Source organism: Oncorhynchus masou, chromosome 5 (genome assembly GCF_036934945.1).
Source record: "Oncorhynchus masou masou isolate Uvic2021 chromosome 5, UVic_Omas_1.1, whole genome shotgun sequence".
Taxonomy (NCBI): Eukaryota; Metazoa; Chordata; class Actinopteri; order Salmoniformes; family Salmonidae; genus Oncorhynchus; species Oncorhynchus masou.
The window spans coordinates 36,065,255-36,091,711 of NC_088216.1; the positions used below are offsets into that span (position 1 = coordinate 36,065,255).

The 26,457-nt window shown below is 43.0% G+C and overlaps 1 protein-coding gene across 1 annotated transcript in view; it reads right to left on the reverse strand.

Moving 5' to 3' along the window:
* The window catches only part of ptprt (protein tyrosine phosphatase receptor type T), a 440,070-nt gene that overhangs the window by 178,591 nt on the left and 235,022 nt on the right, over positions 1–26,457 (reverse strand). The window contains exon 8 of the mRNA XM_064965460.1: positions 1,181–1,477. Coding sequence (XP_064821532.1) covers positions 1,181–1,477 — 297 coding nt within the window. The remainder of the gene's footprint in view (positions 1–1,180; positions 1,478–26,457) is intronic.

The following is a 26,457-nucleotide window of genomic DNA, read 5'->3' on the forward strand; positions in this document are numbered from 1 at the left end:
GTTTTTTTTTCTCTCTGGTTGCACATTTAACATGCTGGTAGAAATGAGGTAAAACAGATTTAAGTTTCCTTGCACTAAAGTTCCCGGCCACTAGGAGAGCCGCCTCTGGATGAGCATTTTCCTGTTTGCTTACAGCTCATTGAGTGCGGTCTTAGTGCCAGCATCGGTTTGTGGTGGTAAATAAACTACTACGAAGAATATAGATGAAAACTCTCTAGCTAGGTAGATAGTGAGGTATACAGCTTATCATGAGATACTCTACCTCAGGTGAGCAAAACCTAGAGACTTCCTTAGATATTGCGCACCAGCTGTTTACAAATATACATAGACCGCCACCCCTTTTCTTACCAGAGGCTGCTGTTCAATCCTGCCGATAGAGTGTATAACCCGCCAGCTGTATGTTATTCATGTTGTCGTTCAACCACGACTCGGTGAATCATAAGATATTACAGTTTTCTTATGTCCCATTGTTAGGATATACGTGTAGTTTGTCCACTTTATTATCAAGCGATTGTACGTTGGCCAATAGTACCGATGACAAAGGCAGATTAGCCACTCGTTGCTGGATCCTCACAAGGCACCCAATCTCCTTCCGCAAAACCTTTCTCCTGTGAATGACGGGGATGAGGCCCTGTTCAGGTGTCTGGAGTAAATCCCTCTTGTCCGACACATTAATTAGTGGATCAATTAAGGTCTTACAATGTTTCTATCAACTTGCAGTTCTATCAAGCTAGTGCCTTTACGGCAAAGCATTGTCTGTTTGAATACATGTATGAAGCAACAACAATAATGTCAACTATCTGTAGCTATCAAGGAGTCTATTCCAAGAAGTAAGCTATCGTGATCTATTTTTAAAGGCAAGATTTTGGTATAAAGACACAATGTATGCATAGAAATATCTCTCTCTCTCATTGACAAATGTGTATTTTGTTGTGTCATATTTTTGGCATGTGCAGAGATGGAATTTAGGCACCGTCCCCAGCCGGGCTAGTAGAAAGCAATTTATCCAAAACCATGAGATACTTCAAAAGACAACATTTTACTATCTTTGGGCTAGTATCCCTATGTGTACAGAGAGCAGGTCTACAGTTAAACCCCTTGCATGTATTTGAACTAGGAACAGGACAAGACAGTGGAACCAAGACAAAACCACTAAAGAAACAAATACTCTGACACACACCATCCTCCTCTGTCTGCTTGGTGATCTCCTCGCTCTCCTTGCTTCCCTCTGGGTTGGCGAGGACCAGGCGAAGGCGTACAGTGACGAAGGGCCTCAGGCCCCGCAGGGTGAAGTGGGATGATGTCTGGATCAATTCCTCGGCGGCAAACTCCTGCTGGTTGAACACATACTGGTACTGCACTGTCAGGTTGTAGCTGTGGCAGCGCGTCACGGCGTAGCCAAATGTCTCCCACTGCAGGGTGAGCTGGCGGGCCCGAATGTCCACAACATTGACATTCTGAGGCCCGTGGACTGGGTCTGAAGGAGAAAGAGAGGAACAGGGGTTAGACTTTGTGAACATATCCTCATATCCAACCATTGGCAAATTAAGAGGCACTGACTGCCTCACTGCTTAGGGATCCCATGATTGATTGCACAGGATGAGCCGATGTTGGATGGCATTGAGTCACACAAGGAAAAAAAAACCTGAACCCCTATTGATGTATCTTGTTTAGCACAGTAGTTGTTGAGCACTTTGATCAAGTCTGCCTCTTTGATAAATCTCCACTAACCCCCCCCCATGGACGTCCAGTGGGCTATCACGGCAGTATCATCCACCTGTTGCGAGTATCATGGTTAAGTTGATATACCATGCATGAGTGAATGACAAACAGATTGCTCAAACAAAGCTCTTTAGCCTCAAGGTCATTCTATTTCCCTTTGGTTAGCTAATAACATCTAAATCATTCAAGATGATGTGAGACAAAACCGCCCTTCCATTTTTGTTCTGTTTGGGTGCATCTGGGTGGGACTTGAAATTTAAACGGTTTTGTCTGATTTCACAAGATAAAAAGCCTGTAGTGTAATCTGGATAAACCAAAGCTAAGTGCACAAACAACTGGCATTTGGCTGCAGAGCTCTTGAACCGTTTGAACTGGTTGTTAAGAAGCCCCTCGAAACTTATCGATGGCATCATCCAGAAAAGCATTTATGTATTTCCTGAATACTTTATTGTTTGGAGATACAGTACAAGGTTTTGATGAAGTCTACTTTATGATATGAGTGATGTTATAATATGAGTCTGGGAAAAGGAGACCAGCAAGCTCCATGTATTGCAGTTGTGGTAAACTACACAGTGATCAATATAAATACCGGTAAATCTACTTTTTCATCCATCACATACTACTATTCTCCACAGAACAAAAAACACAGTAACTTGACAACTTTGTGTAATACAGACTTATTATGCATGCTTAGATCAAGGCCTCACAGTAGTGGAACTGATTGAGAATAATGCTGAACAACAAAAGCCCAAATCCCCAGATCTGAATGGGTCCGATTAGGGCTAATCTACGGCTAATCAGGGTTCATTCGGAAATCAGCTCTAAGAAGATTGCTAATTTCAGTCTAGAAAATCCAACAGGGGGAACTCCCTAGGTCAGCAGACAAAAAAATAGTGACATCTGTGAAGCCTGAGTTAAAACTTTGCTTTTGCCATTAAGTCAATGAAGGCATCTCCTGAGTTGCCCTTGATCTTGACAAATAATGACTCAGTGTTGTCGTTGTTATTTATACCCTTTCTGCCCCTCTTCCTCCTCCAGCTATCTACCCCAAATGAAAGAGAGGGAAGGAGGGAGTGAAGGAGGGAGGGAGTAAGGGATAGAGGGATAGTAGGGGGCTAGCATTGACTCAAGTCTCATTAATCAGGGTACATGGCGGTCGGCAGTGTTTGGCACACACAGCGAAAGGGCAACTGAGAGGATTGCTATGCCATGGGTGAGCTGATTCCACCCCAGGTAGGGAAAGGGGGATATCTGGTCATTTGTACAACTGAATGACATCAAGACTACCTGCCGCCCCTATAATCACCAAGGCCTCGAAAATTCCCCTCTACTTCACGACAGCCATTGTACCCTGACAGGTACTACAATGTCCAGCAATTCCCACTCACAATTGTCATACAAAAAACACGGATACAGTGGTGGGACGTTGTCCATCTTTGTTTGAGAGACTGAGAGATTGTGATGCATTCTAGCTAAGTGGAACTGAGGGTACAGTCAGGATGAGGTTGAATGGTGTTCAAGTGTGTAGGACATGTCAAAGCGGAATGTTTTCATGTCGTTTCAGTGAGAGGTATTAACAGGGGTAGCTATATTGGTGCAATAGAAGAACACACAAGTTCACTAGATTTTCTCATGGAGCATGGGACCTGGATTTGTTTGAGTTCCTTTGAGTCATTTTACAGACTAGACTACAGTACATGTTCTTAACAACTGAATATATCTCTGTAGCCTACACTTTCATCAAACCAAACATTGAATTGTGTGGGTCTATCCATGAGTGCACAGAGCATGCAGGAAAAATCCAGCCCCACTTATATAAGGAATCACAAATGAGTTGTCCGACCTTTAGTACAATAGCCCTGCATTTCCAACCCATGGCAAAAAGCATCCTGTTCACATCCTGTGACATTATAAACCTCCATCATTTGAAGTTTGCTATCTCAGTTCAATGAGGGATTCTGGAGTGCAACTCAAACACACACACACACAAATATATACACACACGCACACCCCGGGTGGTTTGTGAGGGCTGGAGAGGCAGAAAACTTCCTGACTGCTAAAGTGCCGGTGTTGACTGGTATGTCCATTTTCCTGTCCACAGGTCACCCTTTAAAGCAGAGAACAATTAGGGAGGAAGTGTGGTGGAGCGGAACTGTTACCTTAATTACCTGGGCTCTGCCCGTGTGGCTCCCCGCCACTCTCTCACTGCTCCAACAGGCTCCTTTTACAGCAATGCCAATATATATATATTAATTTGCCTGAACCTGAGGTTTAAATTGCATTCATGTCTGAGACATGTATCTGTGTTGAGCTAAGATTATGTAAAATCGTGATTTGAGACTAATCAAAAGTGCAGTTTTATTGAGATTCCAAGATAATAAAGTATTATAGGGGCAATCTGCAGTTCAAACAACAGCAACGGCTAGAGAAATGTAACCACCCTAAAGTGAATACATGGGGCTATGGATGCAAGGACTGACCATCCATGAGATCAAAATGATACAGTGTTTGTCTACAATCACATTGTTTACACACAATTGAGTAAAACAAGCTTATATTTTGGGTTCTGATGAGGTCTGGCAGCTGAACTTAGCTAATGAGGCATTTATAAGTTATATGTGTTAATAATCAATGGCTATATGTCCTTCATTGAAAGTTAAAAACTATGTAGCAATCGCAGATTTCCCCTTTAAAAGGTGAGGGCTACTGTATATATTATTACAGTTCTTTGCATCTCTCTTATGCTATATACTGGCAAAATGTGGTCTCACATTGTTCTCAAGGCTGGATTCCTGTTAAGCATTGCTAAAGTGCACTGCTCTATTCAGTCGCCGCTCAATAGTCCTCAACCGCTCTCCACTTTCACCCACTCGCCAAAAGCCCCTTGCCGTTTTATCAGAGCCTTTACAGCATGCAGGCACAGGGCCCATTCAATTCCTTTCCAAGTGTGCGGCCTCACCTCCATTTGGTAGATGAGAGGCGTGGAAACAGGGATAGGGGCATTTAGCCAACTGAAACAAGCGGAAGAGTATGATAATACACTGACAAAAATATAAACGAAACATGTAACAATTTCAAAGATTTTACTTTGAGTTACAGTTCATATAAGGAAATCGGTCAATTTAAATAAATTCATTCGGCCCGAATCTATGAATTTCTAATGACTGGGAATACAGATACTTTAAAAAATGTAGGCGCGTGGAACAGAAACCAGTCAGTATCGGGCGTGACAAACATTGTCTCAGTGCAACACATCTTCTAGAGCTGATCAAGCTGTTGATTGTGGTGTCATGTTCTGACCTTTATTTCCTTTGTTTTGTCGTTATTTAGTATGGTCAGGGCGTGAGTTGGGGTGGGCAGTCTATGTTTGTTTTTCTATGATTTTGGGATTTCTATGTTTCGGCCTGGTATGGTTCTCAATCAGAGGCAGGTGTAATTAGTTGTCTCTGATTGAGAATCATACTTAGGTAGCCTGGGTTTCACTGTTTGTTTGTGGGTGATTGTCTATGTTAGTTGCTTGTGTCAGCACAGTTCTCATTATAGCTTCACGTTCATTATTCGTTTATTGTTTTGTATAGTTTGTATTTAGTGTTCAGCGCTTTCTTTAATTAAAAACTTCATCATGAACACATACCACGCTGCTTTTTGGTCCGTTCCTTACGACGATCGTGACATGTGGCTTGTTTTCCCACTCCTCTTGTCACACCCTGGTCGTATTATATTGTGTTTGTCTTTATTTGGTCAGGCCAGGGTGTGACATGGGTTTATTGTGGTGTGTTTTGTCTTGGGGTTTTGTGGGGTGTTGGGTGTGTGGGTTAGTGGGGTTATCTAACAAAGTCTATGGCTGTCTGGAGTGGTTCTCAGAGGCAGGTGTTTATCGTTGTCTCTGATTGGGAACCATATTTAGGCAACCATATTCTTTGAGTATTTCGTGGGTGATTGTTCCTGTCTCTGTGTTTGTTGTCACCAGATAGGCTGTATAGGTTTTCACGTTGTTGTTTTTGTATTGTTCGCGTTTTTTCGTCGTCATTAAACATGTATCAAATATACCATGCTGCATTTTGGTCCGCTTCTCCTTCACCAGACGAGAACCGTTACACCTCTTCAATGGCTGTGCAACGTTAGTTGGATATTGGCAGGAACTGGAACATGCTGTTGTGCACGTTGATCCAGAGCATCCCAAACAATTTTCGAAAAAACAATGGGAGGTGGCTTATGGTAGAGAAATCAAAATTAAACTCTCTGGCAACAACTCTGGTGGACATTCCTATTATATACATGCCTATTGCATGCTCCCTCAAAACTTGAGACATTTGTGGCATTGTGTGTTGCGACAAAATGCACAGCACCAAGTGCTGATTAATCACAGCATGATCATGCTGTTTAATCAGCTTCTTGATCTGCCACACCTGTCAGCTGGATGGATTATATTGGCAAATGAGAAATACTAACAGGGATGTAAACAAATTTGTGCACACAATTTTAGAGAAATAAGCTTTTTGCACATATGGGACATTTCTGGGATCTTTTATTTCAGCTCATGAAACATGAGACCAACACTATCTGTTGCATTTATATTTTTGTTCAGTGTATAACAAACAAATACAAAACGAGAAACGGTGTGTATTCTTTTTCCAAAATGAATAACTTGAAAACAAAAGAATGGTGGTGGTGGGGAGAGAGAGCAAGAGAGAAAAGCAATCTAAATTGGGGTGAGAGCAGAGTGTAGACTGACGGCACCGAGACTACACAGCTAGCATCATATCCCCTCAACACCATTAGCACCTTCACCAGCATCGCCTGCCACCCACCCCTTCCCCAAAAGGGTCTGTATCGAGAGATCCTTCTGGTTATTATTACGCTCTCCCTACAGTGGAGTTGGTGAGCTGAGAAAGCAATCATCCTTCCCCCTCAGAATGAATCAAACCGGCACTCATTCCAATAATTTAGGCTCACTGGAGGAAAATATCTTACTCCACTCGCTGCTTCCCCCGGTAATGAGTTCTCACAATGAGGATCAAAATACATCAAATGCCCACAGATAGATTCTCAGGTACACTCACTCTCTCAGTCAGCGCATGGGGGAACAAACTTGTATATTTATGAACCTGGGAAGACTTGTACATTAGTATACCCCATGTGCCCACTGCCCTTGTAAGCCAATCTGTTGCTGGAAGGAGTAGAGGCTGGGCCCTAGATGGCGATGCTTGGCGAGGCTCTGTAGAAAGTAGTCTTTATTTTGGTAATGAGGTGAAAACACTGGTTCAAAGAGATGGAGCAGACCTGTGGCCTGTGTTGTGTTACATCTGAACCTATACCTGAACCTACGTCTGAAAGCACTGAACAAGACACGCTACAGACAGTGTCTGATGTTGAGGAAATATGGAGTGACTTCCTTTTGTCTGCAATTCAATGTGGATACCGGCTCGTCAAATATTTCATTCCAAAATCATAGGCAATATATTATATGGAGTTGGTCCCCACTTTGCTGCTCTAACAGCCTCCACACTTCTGGGAAGTCTTTCCGCTAGATGTTGGAACATTGCTGCGGGGACTTTCTTCCATTCAGTCAGGGCACTGATGTTGGGTGATTAGGCCTGGCTCACAGTCGGCATTCATATTCATCCCACAGGTGTTCGATGGGGTGGAGGTCAGGGCTCTGTGCAGGCAAGTCAAGTTCTTCCACACCAATCTCGACAAACCATTTCTGTATGGACCTCACTTTGTTCAAGAGGGAATTGTCATAACGGAAAGGGCCTTCTCCATACTGTTGCCACAAAGTTGGAAGCACAGCATCGTCTAGGATGTCATTATATAATGTAGCCCCTTCAGTTGAACTAAGGAGCTTAGCCTGAACTATGAAAAACAGCTCCAGACCATTGTTTCCTCCTCCACTAAATTTTACATTGTCCCTACGCATTCGGGCAGGTAGCGTTCTCCTGGTATCCACCAAACCCAGATTTGTGCAGCGTTATTCATCACGCCAGAGAACATATTTCCACTGCTCCAAAGTCCAATCGTAGCAAGGTTTACACCATTCCAGCCAACACTTGGCATTGCACATGGTGATCTTAGGGTTGAGCGCGGCTTCCCGGCTATGGAAGCACATTTCATGAAGCTCCTGACAAACAGTTCTTGTTCTGAAGTTGCTTTAAGAGGCCGTTTGGAACTATGTAGTGAGTGTTTCAACCGAGGACACTCGGTGGTCCCATTCTATGAGCTTATTTGGCCTACCACTTCGTGGCTGAGCCAATGTTGGTCCTAGAAGTTTACAGCACATACAACTGACCGGGGAAGCTCTAGCAGGGCAGAAATTTTACGAACTGACTTGTTGGAAAGGTGGCATCCTATAACGGTAGCAAGTTGAAAGTGACTGAACTCTTCAGTAAGGCCATTCTACTGCAAAAGCTTGTCTATGGAGATTGTATGGCTGTGTGCTAGATTTTATGCACCTTTCAGCAATGGGTGTGGCTGAAATAGCCGAATCCATTCATTTGAAGAAATGACCATATACTTGTGTACATAGTATATGTACAGTACCAATCAAAAGATTGGACACACTTACTTATTCAAGGGTTTTTCTTTATTTTTACTATTTTAAACATTGTGGAATAATAGTTAAGACATCAAAACAATGAAGTAGCACATATTGTGAAGTGGTGAGGCCAGAGAAGAGACGATGAGGAATAAGTGGTTAGGGATAAACATAAATGCTTTACTTATGAACAGTAGCCACAGGATAACAGTACACAGCAAAAAAGTCTCAAACTCACTCAGGAAACAAACGCACACGGTAAAAAAATTCAAGCTTCTGCAAAGGGCACCAGAAAACATACCTCTTTTAACAGGGAAATGATAATAATAGAACAAACCTGAGTGCCATCAATGTCTCTAGGACTGTCTCTGCCGCCCTCTGGTGACAGGTGGTTCCATGACACATATGGAATCATGTAGTAAACAAAAAACTGTTAAACAAATCAAAATATAGTTTATATTTGAGATTCTTCAAAGTAGCCACCTTTTGCCTTGACGGAAGCTTTGCACAACCTTGGTATTCTCTCAATCAGCAGCAATTAACAGGCGTGCCTTGTTAAAAGTTCATTTGTGGAATTTCTTTCGTTATTACTGCGTTTGAGCCAATCAGTTGTGTTGTGACATGGTAGGGGTGGTATACAGAAGATAGCCCTATTTGGTAAAAGGCCAAGTCCATATTATGGCAAGAACAGCTCAAATAACCAAAGAGAAATTACAGTCCATCACTACTTTAAGACATGAAGGTCAGTCAATGCGGAACATTTCAAGAACTTTGAAAGTTTCTTCGAGTGAAGTCGCAAAAACAATCAAGAACTATGATGAAACTGGCTCACACGAGGATCGCCACAGGAAAGGAAGACCCAGAGATAACTCTGCTGCCCTTACACACCTCCAGTCTGTGTAAGAGCAATTTGACCAAGAAGGAGAGTGATTGAGTGCTGCATCAGATGACCTGGCCTCCACAATCACCCGACCTCAAACCAATTGAGATGGTTTGACATGAGTTGGATTACAGAGTGAAGGAAAAGCAGCCAACAAATGCTCAGCATAAATCAGGGATTTCCTCATCGTCTGATTCAAAGTCAGAGAGAGTCAGCATAGCACGATCGTCCTCCAGAAAGCTGTCCATCACATCTTTTTCCCACTGACCTTTGTCGATAGCCTGATGAATTCAGGGCAGCAATGTTATTCAGAGCAGTAGCAACATATTTGCAGTTCTCCATGGCTAACGTTATACCTTTAAAAAAAACTGCAGTAGAAAGGATTATCTATGCATTACGAGCAGCTCATTTTATAGACACAAGATGCTTCACTGCAGACCAATCCAAACTCATCTCTCGTCATTTCCAGCCCACTCATTATCTCAGCCAATCATGGCTAGTGGGAAGGTTGCATACTTGTTCTGTGGCTAAACCAACTGGGCTCACAATTTAACAATTTAATTTCTTATTTACAGATGACATTCAAGTTTGATATTAAGGCACATGAAAGTTCACATGTTCAAGAAGGTATTTCTGCCAAAAAACATGTTATATTCAAACAGCTCTCCTGTGAAGTCGTGACTTGTGACATACTGTAACGGCGTTCTTCGTTTGCTGCAAGAAAGTCGGACCGAAATGCAGCGTGTTTGTTACTCATGTTTTTTAATGGAACAAACGCGGTACATGAAATAACTGATACAAATGCAAAAAACAACAAAACGGAACGTGAAACCTAATTACAGCCTATCTGGTGAAACTACACAGAGACAGGAACAATCACCCACGAAATACAAAGTGACACCCAGGCTACCTAAATACGGTTCCCAATCAGAGACAACGAGAATCACCTGACTGATTGAGAACAGTCTCAGGCAGCCAAACCTATGCAACACCCCTACTCAGCCGCAAATCCCAATACCAACAAAACCCCAATACGAAATACAACATAAACCCATGTCACACCCTGGCCTGACCAACAAATAAACTAAAACACAAAAATACTAAGACCAAGGCATGACAGAACCCCCCCCCCCTTAAGGTGCGGACTCCCGGACGCACCTCAAAACCATAGGGAGGGTCCGGGTGGGCGTCTGTCCATGGTGGCGGTTCCGGCTCGGGACGTGGACCCCACTCCATAAATGTCATAGTTCCTCTCCTTCGCGTCCTGGGATTATCCACCCTCGCCGCCGACCATGGCCTAATAGTCCTCACCCAGAACACCACTGAATTGAGGAGCAGCTCGTGACTGAGGGGCAGCTCGGGACTGAGGCAGCTCGGGACTGAGGGGAAGCTCGGGACTGAGGGGCAGCTCGGGACTGAGGGGCAGCTCGGGACTGAGGGGCAGCTCGGGACTGAGGGGCAGCCCAGTACTGAGAGAAAGCCCAGCACTGAGAGGAAGCCCAGTACTGAGAGGAAGCCCAGTACTGAGAGGAAGCCCAGCCAGGCAGTTGAATCCGGCAGATCCTGGCTGACTGGCGGATCTGGAAGAGTCTGGTTGACTAGCGGATCTGGAAGAGTCTGGTTGACGAGCAGATCTGGAAGAGTCTGGTTGACGAGCAGATCTGGAAGAGTCTGGTTGACGAGCAGATCTGGAAGAGTCTGGTTGACGAGCAGATCTGGAGGAGTCTGGTTGACTGGCAGATCTGGAAGAGTCTGGCTGACTGGCAGATCTGGAAGAGTCTGGCTGACTAGCAGATCTGGAAGAGTCTGGCTGACTGGCAGATCTGGAAGAGTCTGGCTGACCGGCAGATCTGGAAGAGTCTGGCAGACCGGCAGATCTGGCAGACTGGCAGATCTGGAAGAGTCTGGCTGACTGGCAGATCTGGAAGAGTCTGGCTGACTGGCAGATCTGGAAGAGTCTGGCTGACTGGCAGATCTGGAAGAGTCTGGTTGACTGGCGGATCCTGGCAGACTGACGGCTCTGGCTGCTTCATGCTGACTGACGGCTCTGGCTGCTCCATGCTGACTGGCGGCTCTGGCTGCTCCATGCAGATTGACAGCTCTGGCTGCTCCATGCAGATTGACAGCTCTGGCGGCTTCTTGCAGACTGACAGCTCTGACTGTTCCATGCAGACTAACAGCTTTGGCAGCTCCTTGCCGACTGGCAGCTCCTTGCAGACTGGCAGCTCCTTGCAGACTGACAACTGCATGCAGACTGGCAACTCCATGCAGACTGGCAACTCCATGCAGACTGGCAGCTCCTTGCAGACTGGCAGCTCCTTGCAGACTGGCAGCTCCTTGCAGACTGGCAGCTCCTTGCAGACTGGCAGCTCCATGCAGACTGGCAGCTCTAGCTGCTCCATGCAGACTGGCAGCTCTGGCTGCTCCATGCAGACTGGCAGCTCCTTGCAGACTGGCAGCTCCTTGCAGACTGGCAGCTCCTTGCAGACTGGCAGCTCCATGCAGACTGGCATCTCCTTGCAGACTGGCAGCTCCTTGCAGACTGGCAGCTCCATGCAGACTGGCAGCTCCATGCAGACTGGCAGCTCTGGCTGCTCCAAGCAGACTGACAGCTCTGGCTGCTCCATGCAGACTGGCAGCTCTAGTTGCTCCATGCAGACTGGAAGCTCTGGCTGCTCCATTCAGACTGGCAGCTCTAGCTGCTCCATGCAGACTGGCAGCTCTGGCTGCTCCATGCAGACTGGCAGCTCTGGCTGCTCCGAACAGGCAGGAGGCTCCGGCAGCGCTGGAGAGGAGAAAGGCTCCGACAGCGCTGAATAGGCGGGAGACTCCGACAGCGCAGGAGAGGGAGAAAGCGCTGGCTGCGCTGAACAGGCGAGATGCATTGAAGGCCTGGTGCGTGGTACTGGAACTGGTGGTACTGGATCGAGGACACGCACAGGAAGCCTGGTGTGGGGAGCTGCCATCGGAGGACTGGTGTGTGAAGGTGGCACAGGATGGACTGGACCGTGAAGGTGTACTGGAGAGCCTGAGAGCAGGACTGGCACAGGACGTGCAAGGCTAGGTAGGTACACAGGAGGCCTAGTGCGTGAGGCTGGCACATTTTTCACCAGCCGACTAACACGCACCTCAGGACTAGTATGGAGCGCTGTATGGAGGTGCCATTAAATCCCCGACACGCTCCGTCGGACGAATCTTGTACCTAAAGCACCTAACTAGCAACTCCCTCATTACTCTCTCCTCCAATTTCCCCAATAACTCCTTCACAGTCTCTGTTTCGCTCACCTCCAACACGGGTTCTGGTCTCCTCCTTGGCTCCTCACGATAAACAGGGAGAGTTGGCTCAGGTCTGTCTCCTGACTCAGCCACTCTCCCTCTGAGCCCCCTCCCAAGAAATTTTTGGGGCTGATTTTCGGGTTTCGCTCTGCGCCGCCGTGTCTTTCTTTTCGACTCCATTCTCCTATAGCCCTCTTCACACTGCTCCAGCGAATCCCAGGCGGGCTCCGGCACTCTCTCTGGGTCGGCCGCCCACCTGTCTATTTCTTCCCACATTGTATACTCCAAACCTCTGCTGTCCATAACGTCCTCCCTTCGCTGCTCCAGCTGCCTGTTAAAACGCTGCTCGGTCCGTGTGTGGTGGGTGATTCTGTAACGGCGTTCTTTGTTTGTCGCAAGAAAGTCGGACCGAAATGCAGCGTGTTTGTTACTCATGTTTTTTAATGGAACAAACGCGGTACATGAAATAACTGATACAAATACAAAAAAACAACAAAACGGAACGTGAAACCTAATTACAGCCTATCTGGTGAAACTACACAGAGACAGGAACAATCACCCACGAAATACAAAGTGAAACCCAGGCTACCTAAATACGGTTCCCAATCAGAGACAACGAGAATCACCTGACTCTGATTGAGAACCGCCTCAGGCAGCCAAACCTATGCAACACCCCTACTCAGCCGCAAATCCCAATACCAACAAAACCCCAATACGAAATACAACATAAACCCATGTCACACCCTGGCCTGACCAACAAATAAACTAAAACACAAAAATACTAAGACCAAGGCGTGACACATACGCCAAGTTTCCTGAGTCGGGTCACATTTGTGGCAACTCCTTCAAGACTGTTGGAAAAGCAATCAGGTGAACCTGGTTGGGATAATGCCAAGTGTGTGCTGAGCTGTCAATAAGGCAAAGGGTGGATACTTTGAAGAACCAAAAATATATTTGGATTTGTTAAAAAAATACGGGTTACTACATGATTTTATATGTGTTCTTTTATAGTTTTGATGTCTTCACTATTATTCTACAATGTAGAAATTAATAAAAATAAAGAAAACCCAGTGAATGAGTAGTTCTGTACAAACGTTTGACTGGTACTGTACATATAGGTTGGGATAAAGTGAATAGGCAACAGGATAGATCATAAACAGTAGCATTGTATGTGATGAGTCAAAAGAGTTTTGCAAAAATAGTCAATGCAGATTGTCTATTTAAGTATTTAGCAGTAAACAGATCATGTCAGGCATTCAAGCTATTCTCTGTTTATTTTGTGACAATACTTCTATGAATCCAGTTCCTATCACAGGCTGGGAATATAGGCTACAATATTCTCTATTGGAACAATATTACTCTCTCTGCTCATCTCCAATGGCTGTTCCTCAGTCTTTCTGACACATCTTTCAACTTGGCCGTGACTATTGAAAATATTGACAGTCACTTGGAGCTAGTCATAAAACACGCTCATCACCGAGTTGCCTGGAAGTGATCTATCTTTTTTTTATATTTCACTTTTATTTAGCCAGGTTGGCTAGTTGAGAACAAGTCCTCATTTACAACTGTGACATGGCCAAGATAAAGCAAAGCAGTACGACACAAAGAACACACAGAGCTACACATGGAATAAACAAACATGCAGTCAATAATACAATAGAAAAAGTATACAGTGGGGCAAAAAAGTATTTAGTCAGCCACCAATTGTGCAAGTTCTCCCACTTAAAAAGATGAGAGAGGCCTGTAATTTGCATCATAGGTACAATTCAACTATGACAGACAAAATGAGAAAACAAAATCCAGAAAATCACATGGTAGGATTTTTAAGTAATTAATTTGCAAATTATGGTGGACGACACAACAGTGGTAGGCTTGATTACCAACAACGACGAGACGGCCTACAGGGAGGAGGTGAGGGCCCTCGGAGTGTGGTGTCAGGAAAATAACCTCACACTCAACGTCAACAAAACTAAGGAGATGATTGTGGACTTCAGGAAACAGCAGAGGGAACACCCCCCTATCCACATCGATGGAACAGTAGTGGAGAGAGTAGCAAGTTTTAAGTTCCTCGGCATACACATCACAGACAAACTGAATTGGTCCACTCACACAGACAGCATCGTGAAGAAGGCGCAGCAGCGCCTCTTCAACCTCAGGAGGCTGAAGAAATTTGGCTTGTCACCAAAAGCACTCACAAACTTCTACAGATGCACAATCGAGAGCATCCTGGCGGGCTGTATCACCGCCTGGTACGGCAACTGCTCCGCCCTCAACCGTAAGGCTCTCCAGAGGGTAGTGAGGTCTGCACAACGCATCACCGGGGGCAAACTACCTGCCCTCCAGGACACCTACACCACCCGATGTTACAGGAAGGCCATAAAGATCATCAAGGACATCAACCACCCGAGCCACTGCCTGTTCACCCCGCTATCATCCAGAAGGCGAGGTCAGTACAGGTGCATCAAAGCTGGGACCGAGAGACTGAAAAACAGCTTCTATCTCAAGGCCATCAGACTGTTAAACAGCCACCACTAACATTGAGTGGCTGCTGCCAACACACTGACACTGACTCAACTCTAGCCACTTTAATAATGGGAATTGAATGGGAAATGATGTAAATATATCACTAGCCACTTTAAACAATGCTACCTTATATAATGTTACTTACCCTACATTATTCATCTCATATGCATACGTATATACTGTACTCTATATCATCGACTGCATCCTTATGTAATACATGTATCACTAGCCACTTTAACTATGCCACTTTGTTTACATACTCATCTCATATGTATATACTGTACTCGATACCATCTACTGTATCTTGCCTATGCTGCTCTGTACCATCACTCATTCATATATCCTTATGTACATATTCTTTATCCCCTTACACTGTGTATAAGACAGTAGTTTAGGAATTGTTAGTTAGATTACTTGTTGGTTATTACTGCATTGTCGGAACTAGAAGCACAAGCATTTCGCTACACTCGCATTAACATCTGCTAACCATGTGTATGTGACAAATAAATTTGATTTGATTTGATTTAGAATGTGAAATGTCAGAAAAATAGAAAAATATAGAGAATGATTTATTTCAGCTTTATTTATTTCATCACATTCCCAGTGGGTCAGAAGTTTACATACACTCAATTAGTATTTGGTAGCATTGCCTTTAAATTGTTTAACTTGGGTCAAATGGTTTGCGTAGCCTTCCACAAGCTTCCCACAATAAGTTGGGTGAATTTTGTCCCATTCCTTCTGACCGAGCTGGTGTAACTGAGTCAGGTATGTAGACTTCCTTGCTAGCACATGCTTTTCTGTTCTGCCCACACAAATGTTCTATAGGATTGAGGTCAGGGCTTTATGATGGCCACTCCAATACCTTGACTTTGTTGTCCTTAAGCCATCTTGCCACAACTTTGGAACTATGCTAGGGGTCATTGTCCATTTGGAAGACCCATATGCGACCAAGCTTTAACTTCCTGACTGATTTCTTGAGATGGTGTTTCAATATATCCACATCGTTTTCCTCCCTCATGATGTCATCTATTTTGCTGCCCTCCTGCAGCAAAGCACCCCCACAACATGATACTGCCACCCCTGTGCTTCACGGTTGGGATGTTGTTCTTCGGCTTGCAAGCGTCCCCCTTTTTCCTCCAAACATAATGATAGTCCTTATGGCCAAACAGTTCTATTTTTGTTTCATTAGACCAGAGGACATTTCTCCAAAAAGTACGATCTTTGTCCCCCATGTGCAGTTGTAAACCGTAGTCTGGCTTTTTTTATGGCGGTTTTGGAGCAGTGGCTTCTTCCTTGCTGAGCGGCCTTTCAGGTTATGTCGATATAGGACTTGTTTTACTGTGGATATAGATAATTTTGCACCTGTTTCCTCCAGCATCATCACAATGTCCTTTTGCTGTTGTTCTGGGATTGATTTGCACTTTCGCACCAAAGTACGCTCATCTCTAGGGGACAGAACGCGTCTCCTTCCTGAGCGGGATGATGGCTGCGTGGTCCCATTGTGTTTATACTTGCGTACTATTGTTTGTACAGATGAACATGGTACCTTCAGGCATTTGGAAATTGCTCCCAAGGATGAACCAGACTTGTGGAGGTCTAACAAGAAATGTGTGTAGGAGTTGAAAAAAAGTGTTTGTGAACTTCCGACTTCAACTGTATCTATTTTAACAAACCTAACACAATTGTGAATCTTAGCGCTGGCTGTAGCATTATAGTTTCAGAGGTGTGCTAGAAATATTTGAGCTATTTTCACAACCAGAATTATGGGCGCAGAAGCTGGCGGTGGCACGAAAGGGCTGGGTTTTAGTGAATAAAAAAGTTGTGGGTGTGTTGAGGCTTGGCCCCTCACTGGCCAATCAGAACGTGCAACATTGGCTAAATATGTGGTTACTTAAAGTTGTGTATTCACAGTATTTTATGACATTCGTTGTCATCAACTCCAATTTGAATGTTAGTTCATTATAGCATAGTTTGTGAAATAACCTGACCCATATTTGCAAAATATGTTAAACGTTTGCAGTACACATTATTCTAATTGCATTGCTTCAATAGGACAACTGTGAATTGCAGTCTGGACATGGACAGGCCAAACGTAGTCAATAAGCAGGATTACATTCAATAGGCTATTGATAAGGCCTTAAAGACAGTGTATAATTGTAATCAAATTCTAATAAAAATGAACTAACAATTTGTTCTAAATAGGCTATGTCTAAATTCAGTTCCAGGTACAATACTTAATTGCTCCTCGTGGGCGTATAATACATATAAGGCCATTTAGACTATGGCAGGTTATATGCACATCCAAACTTTTCAGGAGCTGGATAAAGATACAATATCAAGAGAAAGTTGTAATGTCCACTCTCCGTTATACTACTTGCAAATGTAATGTTTTTGAAACATTATGGAACCAACTTACAGATCATATTTGCACTTCTCCACAGAACAAAGCGACAGGATACAATTTATAACCCCCAACCCTAGCCTGTGTTTGACCAATTAGAATTCCTTGCAGTAAAATTGGGCCAATGACCAAATAACAACTATCCTGTTTCAGGCTCAATGTATAGACGATTCAGACCAATGACATCTTGTCACATGTAGCTTTGAGTCCAGGACTGAAACCCCTACACAGATTCTAACCAGATGTTGAACTTAAAAACAACTATTTCCATTGATCGTTAATTCACTATTGACCTCAAATCCTCTATGTTGTGTATTATCTTCAAATATTTGGTACAGTGTGCACACGTAGACCTAAATGTCTTTACGCATAACATTTGCACGTCTATACAAAATATTAGGCTCCTGTCATTTGTATCGTTGCCTATGTGTGAGGCAGATAAAACAATATGTATTTTGACATTGATATGATTGGAGGAATTAATAGTTTTGAGGAGTGTGTCTTTGGTAATCAAACTAGGTCGCTCTTTGACAATGGGGGATGGATAGCATACTTAAACAAGCGAAACGCAGGTATGTGAATTGTGAATAATGAAAAGGCTAAATATTTCTAAACACTCTCAGTAGACCATTTAAAATCCATAGGCTAATTTTGGCTAATGGCCAGGATAAAAATGTACACCTATGCGATGCTGCTAAACCAGCCTTGATTAACTGAGAGAACCTCTATTCTGAACTTTTTCTTGATGCAGGTGGATTATTTGATAGGGTTAAAGGTCAACATAAGCCCCCTGTGAAATTACCTGTCACTCCTGAGCTCTCCTTCTTCAGGTTCTCTTTTTCGCCCTTCTCTGTCTCAGAAGTGCGTAGAGCCCTGAAAACAATTGATGTCAAAAACATTGCCTGGCCCTGATTATCTAGACCCCCATCTACTACTATTAGCTGCAGACATCATTCCTCCCCTTTAACATTAATCTTTAACCTCACCATAGAATGTAATGAAATCCCCAAGGTGTGGAAATCAGCATTGTCCTATTGAAAGGATGTGATCCCACACTACTGAACAACTATGGGCCCATATCAAAATGGTCTATTCTGGCAAAGGTACTGTAGTCCCTAGTCAATAAGCAGCTTAACACCTACCTCCAGGAAAACAATATTTCAGTGGTTTTCAATCAGGTTTCAGGTCTAGCAACAGCTACCTCCAGGAAAACAATATTTCAGTGGTATTCAATCAGGTTTCAGGTCTAGCAACAGCACTAAACTTTGACATAAACTTTTAAGGTTTTGAATTATATTTACTGTGCCCTGGATAAGAAGCTGCATTGTGTATCTGTATTCATAGACTTGTCAAAGACGTTTGACACTGAGGGCCATACTTTCTTTGTGCAGAGATCAAAGTGTATTGGGATTACTAGTCATACTCTGGGGTGGTTTGTGAACTACCTGTCAAATCGAACCCAGTGTGTTAATGTGGATGGTTGTAAGTCGGACACCGTAGAGTTGTGCTCGGGTCTGCCTCAAGGATCAATTTTAGGTCACCTGTTTTTGATTATATATATCAACAACATTGGGAGACATATTGAGACAGCTCAACATGTTTATGCGGATTACACTGTTCTCTAGGGCAAGCAGTTTGACTTTGAAAAAGCTAAACCATCATTCAACATAATCGGTAGGATTTGAAGCTTGTTCTGAATTCCTCTAAAACCAAAATGCATGGTCTTTTCCAATACTAAACAGTCATAAAACCCTGCATTTCCTACCTTGGAAGGACTTTCTATAGATCAGGTCAAAACATAAAAAATAGTTGTTCAACCCCCATGCAGACAACCTTTTCATGAAACTCAAACATTTCGCTAAACCTGCAATAACATCTGCTAAACACGTGTACGTGACAAATAAAATATGATTTGATTTTTGTATTGGGTTTTATCACAACTCTTGTTTTTCCTTTGCCGGCAGAAAATTGTTGATTTGTTGTACTTTTCTCTCGGTGTTGCACTATAGTGAAACAATGAAAACTATATTTTAAAAAATGAACGCAGCATGCAACAATTTCAAAGATTTTACTGAGTTACAGTTCATAGATGGAAATCAGTCAATTTAAATGAATTCATTAGGCCCTAGTCTGTGGAGTTTCCCGTCTCTCTGTGCCAGTTTGTCTTGTATGTTTTTCAAGTCTACAAGCGTGTTTTCCTGTACTCCTGCTTCTATTCTCTTTTGCTGGTCCTTCCGGTTTTGCCCCTTGCCTGTTTTCTGGACTCCGTACCCGCCAGCTTGACCATTCTGCCTGCCCTGACCTTGACCCTGCCTGCCACTCTGTACCTTCTGGACTCTGAACTGGTTTTAACCTTTTGCCTGTCCACGACCATTCTCTTGCCTACCCTTTTTTTGGATTGTTTAATAAATATCAAAGACTCAAACCATCTACCTCCTGTGTCTGCATCTGGGTCTCACCTTGTGCCTTTATACTCTAAGCGAACTTAAAACTCCTGGACCTGAGGGGCATCCTATGAAAAAAGCTAGATCTGCTCAGGGTTTTCTAAAGCTCATCAACATCAGTTAGCTTCACCTATCTGCGCGTGCATGTCGCACATGGCTCGTCGAAAGCCGAACTCTTCATTGAGACGATGCTGAAATGTCAATCCATGGGTGAGTCAGTGCCACATTTTCAATGGGCCGAAATCAAAATGAAAGAACAGTTATCTTGCAAATTCAGCAGGATATGGTGTGAAATAGGCTTTTAGTAGTGCCATCTTTATTTAATTACATATCGTTAATACCAACTTTGGTGCGCTTATCAATGCACAACCATAAGCACCTTTTATCCCAGTCCCACGATACATTTTTTTGTTATACAAAAGTGTAAATGTGCGTGAAGTTTAAAATGTCATCTGTCATTACTAAATGTGTAATGTGATATATTTGAACATTACACAATTTGTAAAAAAACAATACAAAAATAACCCCCCTTTCTCTCCAATTTCCAATCTTATCTGATCGCTGCAACTCCACAATGGGCTCGGGAGGCGAAGGTTGAGTCATGAGTCTTCCAAAACATGACCTGCCAAACCGCGCTTCTTAACACCCGCCCGCTTAACCCGGAAACCAGCTGCACCAATGTGTCAGAGCAAACACATTTCACCCAATGACGGGGTCAGCTTGCAGGCGCCTGGCCAACCACAAGTAGTCATTAGAGAGCGATGAGCCCCGGCCAAACCCTCCCCTAACCCGTACGACGCTGGGCCAATTGTGCACCGCCCTATGGAGTCCAGTTGTGACACAGCCCGGGATCAAACCTGGGTCTGTAGCGACGCACCTAGCACAGCAATGCAGTGCCTTAGACCGCTGCGCCACTTGGGAGCCCCAATACTATTTTTTAACACACACCATTTGATTAATAAAATATTTAATCAGTCATCTTTCTCAAAGTAAGAGGACAACGCAATCTTTGCAAGAGGGAGGGAATTTGATTTAATTGGTCCTCAACTCATGGCTCAGTCATTTCATTCAGGGTAAGTAGAGTTAGATGTGAGTTAGCCTGCCCCAGAGCCAAATTTACCCGACTAAAAGGTGAGCCACTTTTGTATGACCAATTATCTTGCTGACTACTCAAACCTGCTTTGTAACATACCCCTCTGGTTTCCCTGACGGCGTTCAAAGGATAAATAGATTAACCGTTTGTTGAGACGTAGTTGTTTCTAGTTATCAGGAAGCATGTTGTTTTACTTCACACACACACACACACACACACACACACACACACACACACACACACACACACACACACACACACACACACACACACACACACACAGTTTGTGCTCTTACCAGTGTCTTCTGTCTGTGTTGTCCGTTTTGTCTTACAATGTTTTTTTTCAATCTCAGCCCATCTCCACAGGAGGCCCTTTGTCTCTTGCCAGGCCATCATTGTAAATAAGAAATTGTTCTTAATTGACTTGACTGGTTAATTATATACAAATAAAATAAGGGGTGGCTATGTTTGGTTTTTAATCAAATTAAACAAAATGGGGGTAAACCAATATTTTCTAAATACAATATTCATCAGCACATCTCTCCTTCCATGGGCACTGTGTCATGGCTGGATAGGCTACGCTTCCACTCTCAAAATCCATTCCATTATCAATTGTGTTACTGAACGTGTAACTTTTGCACTTGTTATTAAGGACACACTTCAAATATTGCCACCGCTCCCAACTCAGTGCAAACGAGCTGATTTTGGAAAGGCAAAATTGACAAAATTGCAAACTAACGTACATTTGACACTTGCGCCTCCTTAGTGCCAGCCGGAAAAAGAGCCCTTAGTACCGTAGACTCTAAAGCTTGTCTGGAAACCTGTTACAACTTGCAGTGTGCTCACAACCTCCAACACAGAATCATGGATAACACCATTTCAGGAAACAATAGGCTTTTTTAAACCATGACTGCATCCTGTTCATTGTAATTTCAAATTTCTCAGCAAATGAGACTGTCTAACGAAAGTGGAAGACAGCGGCTTGTGGGAGTCCCTGGAGTGTACTGACAAGACAACATGACTTTAAATGATTTCTGTGGGGAAAGTCATGTGTGGCGAAACACAGGCTCCTGCCACACTGGCTGCCTCCTGGCAGTGCGTGACGCTGACATATATTTTAATTGAAGTTTTAATCAAATTCTGCAAAGGTTACCATATTATTCGTCCCCCACCGAGTTTCTGTAGTCCTTTCTTTACCCAGTGACCACACCACAAAGGCCAAAGAGCCTCTTATTATGCGCTAATCAGAAAGTAGTCAGCATTCAACGTCGCCATGGCAACAGCCATCCCTTCGTCTTCCACTGCAATTGTCATTAGTTATTCGTGGAGGTGCTAACAAATTTAACTTGAAGCAACATAATTCTCCAAAAACAGCATTATTCAATTGTTTGAAATAATACCACACATACATTGGGTTCTACAATGTGGGAAATGTGGAGCTTGTTTGAATGGTTTGTGGATGATCGAGAGGATGTAGGGTACACAAGCAGTGTCAGGTCAAAATGGTAAGGTAAATTCATTTTACAAATTTGTGAATAACATTGGAGGAACACACCAAGTAGTCCATATTCTTTGAAACTCTTAACCTTACCTTTCTCAAAGACCAGGAAAGATTGGTCAGATATGAAGAAAAGTACACCCCCCCCAACAATAGGTGTCTGTCACACCCTTCCAAGAGAGCCTAATCCTACGCTTTGGCTGAGAAGTGCTCTATTTTCTGTTCTCCTATCAAGAACTTGAGACTGAAGGTGTCGGGAATGGACTGCATGCTGGACTGGACTTTGATCATACAATGAAAGGGGCATCTACCTGTCAGACATTTCTGCCCAACCTTTTATCTTCATAAATCAAGAAGTGACACAGTTGGTGGAAAAAGTATTCTGGGCATCAAAGAGCTTTTCACTGACCATGTGCTGTACTGTAGCTGGCTGCCTTCTACGAGAGCTGTGTAGATGGGTTGAGAACACGCAGTGCTCTGTCGCACACAAATTACTGGGAGAAAAGTAGTTGTAGTACTTGTCGGATCTGGAATGGGATTGGTTGCTCTTTCATCAAGTTCATTGAGTTCCCTAGAAGCTATAAGCGAATGTATGAACAAAACATATAGTACAAATTATTCTAAATTGTTTGGCCTCTTATAAAGCACTCTTCTCAAGGGATATATTAAATATAACAGAAAAAAGCCCATGAATTACATTCTCTGACTGGCGAATGTAATATTTTCTTTCAAACAACATGTAACTTCCTCATCGTTTCTTCATCATTCTCAGAGAAGCTTATTACTGGACTTTGCCTTCTGTGCACATTTCAGGGTTGAAACAGATGCAGTACTTAAGAGGACAGGATGCATTTGTCACCAGAATCCTTGTCCACCTCATCTTATCTAGCCAAAGAATGTTCTTAGAAAATAGTAAATACATGGTATATTTTTGCATCAAGACTCTCAAAGTAAATGTATTGCTTATAGAATTCAACTAAACCCAAGGAATTCAGATGGTGTTCTGTAAACACAATAACCAACCTCTTCATCCCCAGAACACTGTGCAGTGACCTCCCACTGAACCCTGGGATAAGTAAGCCCATGGTGGTCCTTCCTCTGGGACATGTCGGAATTAATCGTCAAATCATGAAAATTCATTAGCTAACACCTCTAGTGCAACACCATTCCCCCATCTGCTCTTCGCAGCCGAAAGACGTGTTGATTACAACTGTTACGCTACGATACGTGTGCTGAATTTTAAAATGATTCATATTTTTTTCTACAATTTTTATGACTATCATGGACTGAAATTACAAAGTCAACGCTACTCAAAGATTCTCAGATCTTATTTGAGGAAGGCATTCAGTCTTGCAATGACTACATTCACCGTCTCTACTCTCATAAATGTATTAATAGTACTCCAACATACGCTCAGGCAGAAATACTATAATGGCAGACTGGGGTATCAGAAAAACAACAAATCATTGAACTACGAGAAGACAATTTAAAGAACAATTGCATAGCAGGGAGCTGTAATCCTAACCGTGATTCATTTTTAATGAAGGCTTTTACACATGGACAGATAGTTGTAGTTAAGTTAAAAGCCTTGTATTCTCTCTGGTGGTAAACATATTGATTCATTTTATTCATAATGTTTCAGTTATAAGCCCTGTTGCCACAAAAACCAATTGTATAACCCATAGAACCAGATTACAACACTGACCTCCATGAGATATAAATTAATTTGAAAAAGGTCTGGGCGAGTCTGCTTTGACGTGTTTATGTACAATAAAAAGAGACAGGAAACACTTAAAAAAAGGCTTTAAAAGGAAATGGATTGTAATGGGGCATCTGATTGGACAAGTAATTTTTTTTTTTTTTTGATATATACAGTACCAGACAAAGGTTTGGACACCTACTCAATCAATTGTTTTTCTATATTAGAATAATAGTGAAGAATTCAAAACAATGAAATAACATGTGGAATCATGTAGTAACCCAAAATGGGGTAAAAAAATGAAAATATATTTGAGATTCTTCAAAGCAGCCACACTTTTCTTTGATGACAGCTTTGCACACTCTATGCACTCTCAACCAGCTTCACCTGGAATGCTTTTACAACAGTCTTGAAGGAGTTCCCACATATACTGAGCAATGGTTGGCTGCTTTTACTTCACTCTGCGGTCAAACTCATCCCAAAACATCTCAATAGCGTTGAGATCAGGTGATTGTGGAGGCCAGGTCATCTGATACAGCACTCCATCAATCTCCTTCTTGGTCAAATAGCCATTACATAGCCTGGTGGTGTGTGGGTCATTGTCCTGTTGAAAAACAAGTTACAGTCCCACTATGCTCCAAAAAGTTAAGAAGGCGTATCGCTACAAAATGCTGTGGTAGCCATTCTAGATAAGTGTGCCTTCTAAATAAATACTAGAACGTTTCACCAGCAAAGCACCCGCACACCATCACACCTCTTCCTCCATGCTTCACAGTGGGAATCACACATGCGGAGATCATCCGTTCATAAAGACACAGCGGTTGGAACCAAAAATCTCAAATATGGACTCATTAGACCAAAGAACAGATAACCACTGGTCTATTGCTCCATTGCTCATATTTCCTGGCCCAAGCATGTCTCTTCTTCTTATTGGTGTCCTTTAGTAGTGGTTGCTTTGCAGCAATTCGACCATGAAGGCCTGATTCACAATGTCTCTTCTGAACAGTTGATGTTGAGATGTATCTGTTACTTGAACTCCGTGAAGCATTTATTTGGGCTGCATTTTCTGAGGCTGGTATGTCCAATAAACATATCCTCTGCAGCAGAGGTAACTCTGGGTCTTCCTTTCCTGTGGAGGTCTTCATGAGAGCCAGGTTCATCATAGCTATTGATGGATTTCATTACTGCACTTGAAGAACCTTTCAAAAGTTTTGATATTTTCCGAATTGACTGACCTTCATGTCTTAAAGTAGTGATTGACTGTCATTTCTCTTTGCTTATTTGAGCTGTTCTTGCCATAATAGGGACTTGGTCTTCCACCAAATAGGGATATCTTCTGTATATCACCCCTACCTTGTCACAACACAACTGATTGGCTCAAACGCATTAAGAAGGAAAGAAATTCCACAAATTAACTTTAACAAGGCACACCTGTTAACTAAAATGCATTCCAGGTGACTACCTCATGAAGCTAGTTGAGAGAATGCCAATAGTGTGCGATCAAGGCAAAGGGTGGCTACTTTGAAGAATTTTAAATATAAACTATATTTGGATGTTTAACACTTTTTTGATTACTACATGATTCCACTTGTTTTATTTCATAGTTTTGATGTCTTCACTATTATACATGTATACAATAGTAACAATGAAGAACCCCTTGAATGAGTAGGAGTGTCCAAACCTTTGACTGTTACTTTGTGTATTTATACAGTTGAAGTCGGACGTTTACGTACACCTTAAGCCAAATACATTTAAACTCGTTTTTTCACAATTCCTGACAATTACTCTTCGTAAAAATTCTTACATCAGTTAGGATCACCAATTTATTTTAAGAATGTGAAATGTCAGAATAATAGGAGAGAGAATGATTTATTTCAGCTTTATTTCTTTCATCACATTCCCAGTGGGTCAGACGTTTACATAAACTCAAATTAGTATTTGGTAGCATTGCCTTTAAATTGTTTAACTTGGGTCAAACGTTTAGGGTAGCCTTCCACAAGCTTCCCTCAATAAGTTGAGTGAATTGTGGCCCATTCCTCCTGACAGAGCTGGTGTAACTGATTCAGGATTGTAGGCCTCCTTGCTAGCACACGCTTTTTCAGTTCTGCCCAAAAATGTTCTATAGGATTGAGATCAGGGCTCGTGATGGCCACTCCAATAACTTCACTTGTTCTTAATCGATTTTGCCACAACTTTGGAAGTATGCTCGGAGTCATTGTCTATTTGGAAGACCCATATGCGACCAAGCTTGATCTTCTGACTGATGTCTTGAGATGGTGCTTCAATATATCCACATAATTGTCCTCCCTCATGATGCCATCTATTTTGTGAAGTGCACCAGTCCCTCCTGCATCAAAGCACCCCCACAGCATGATGCTGCTACCCC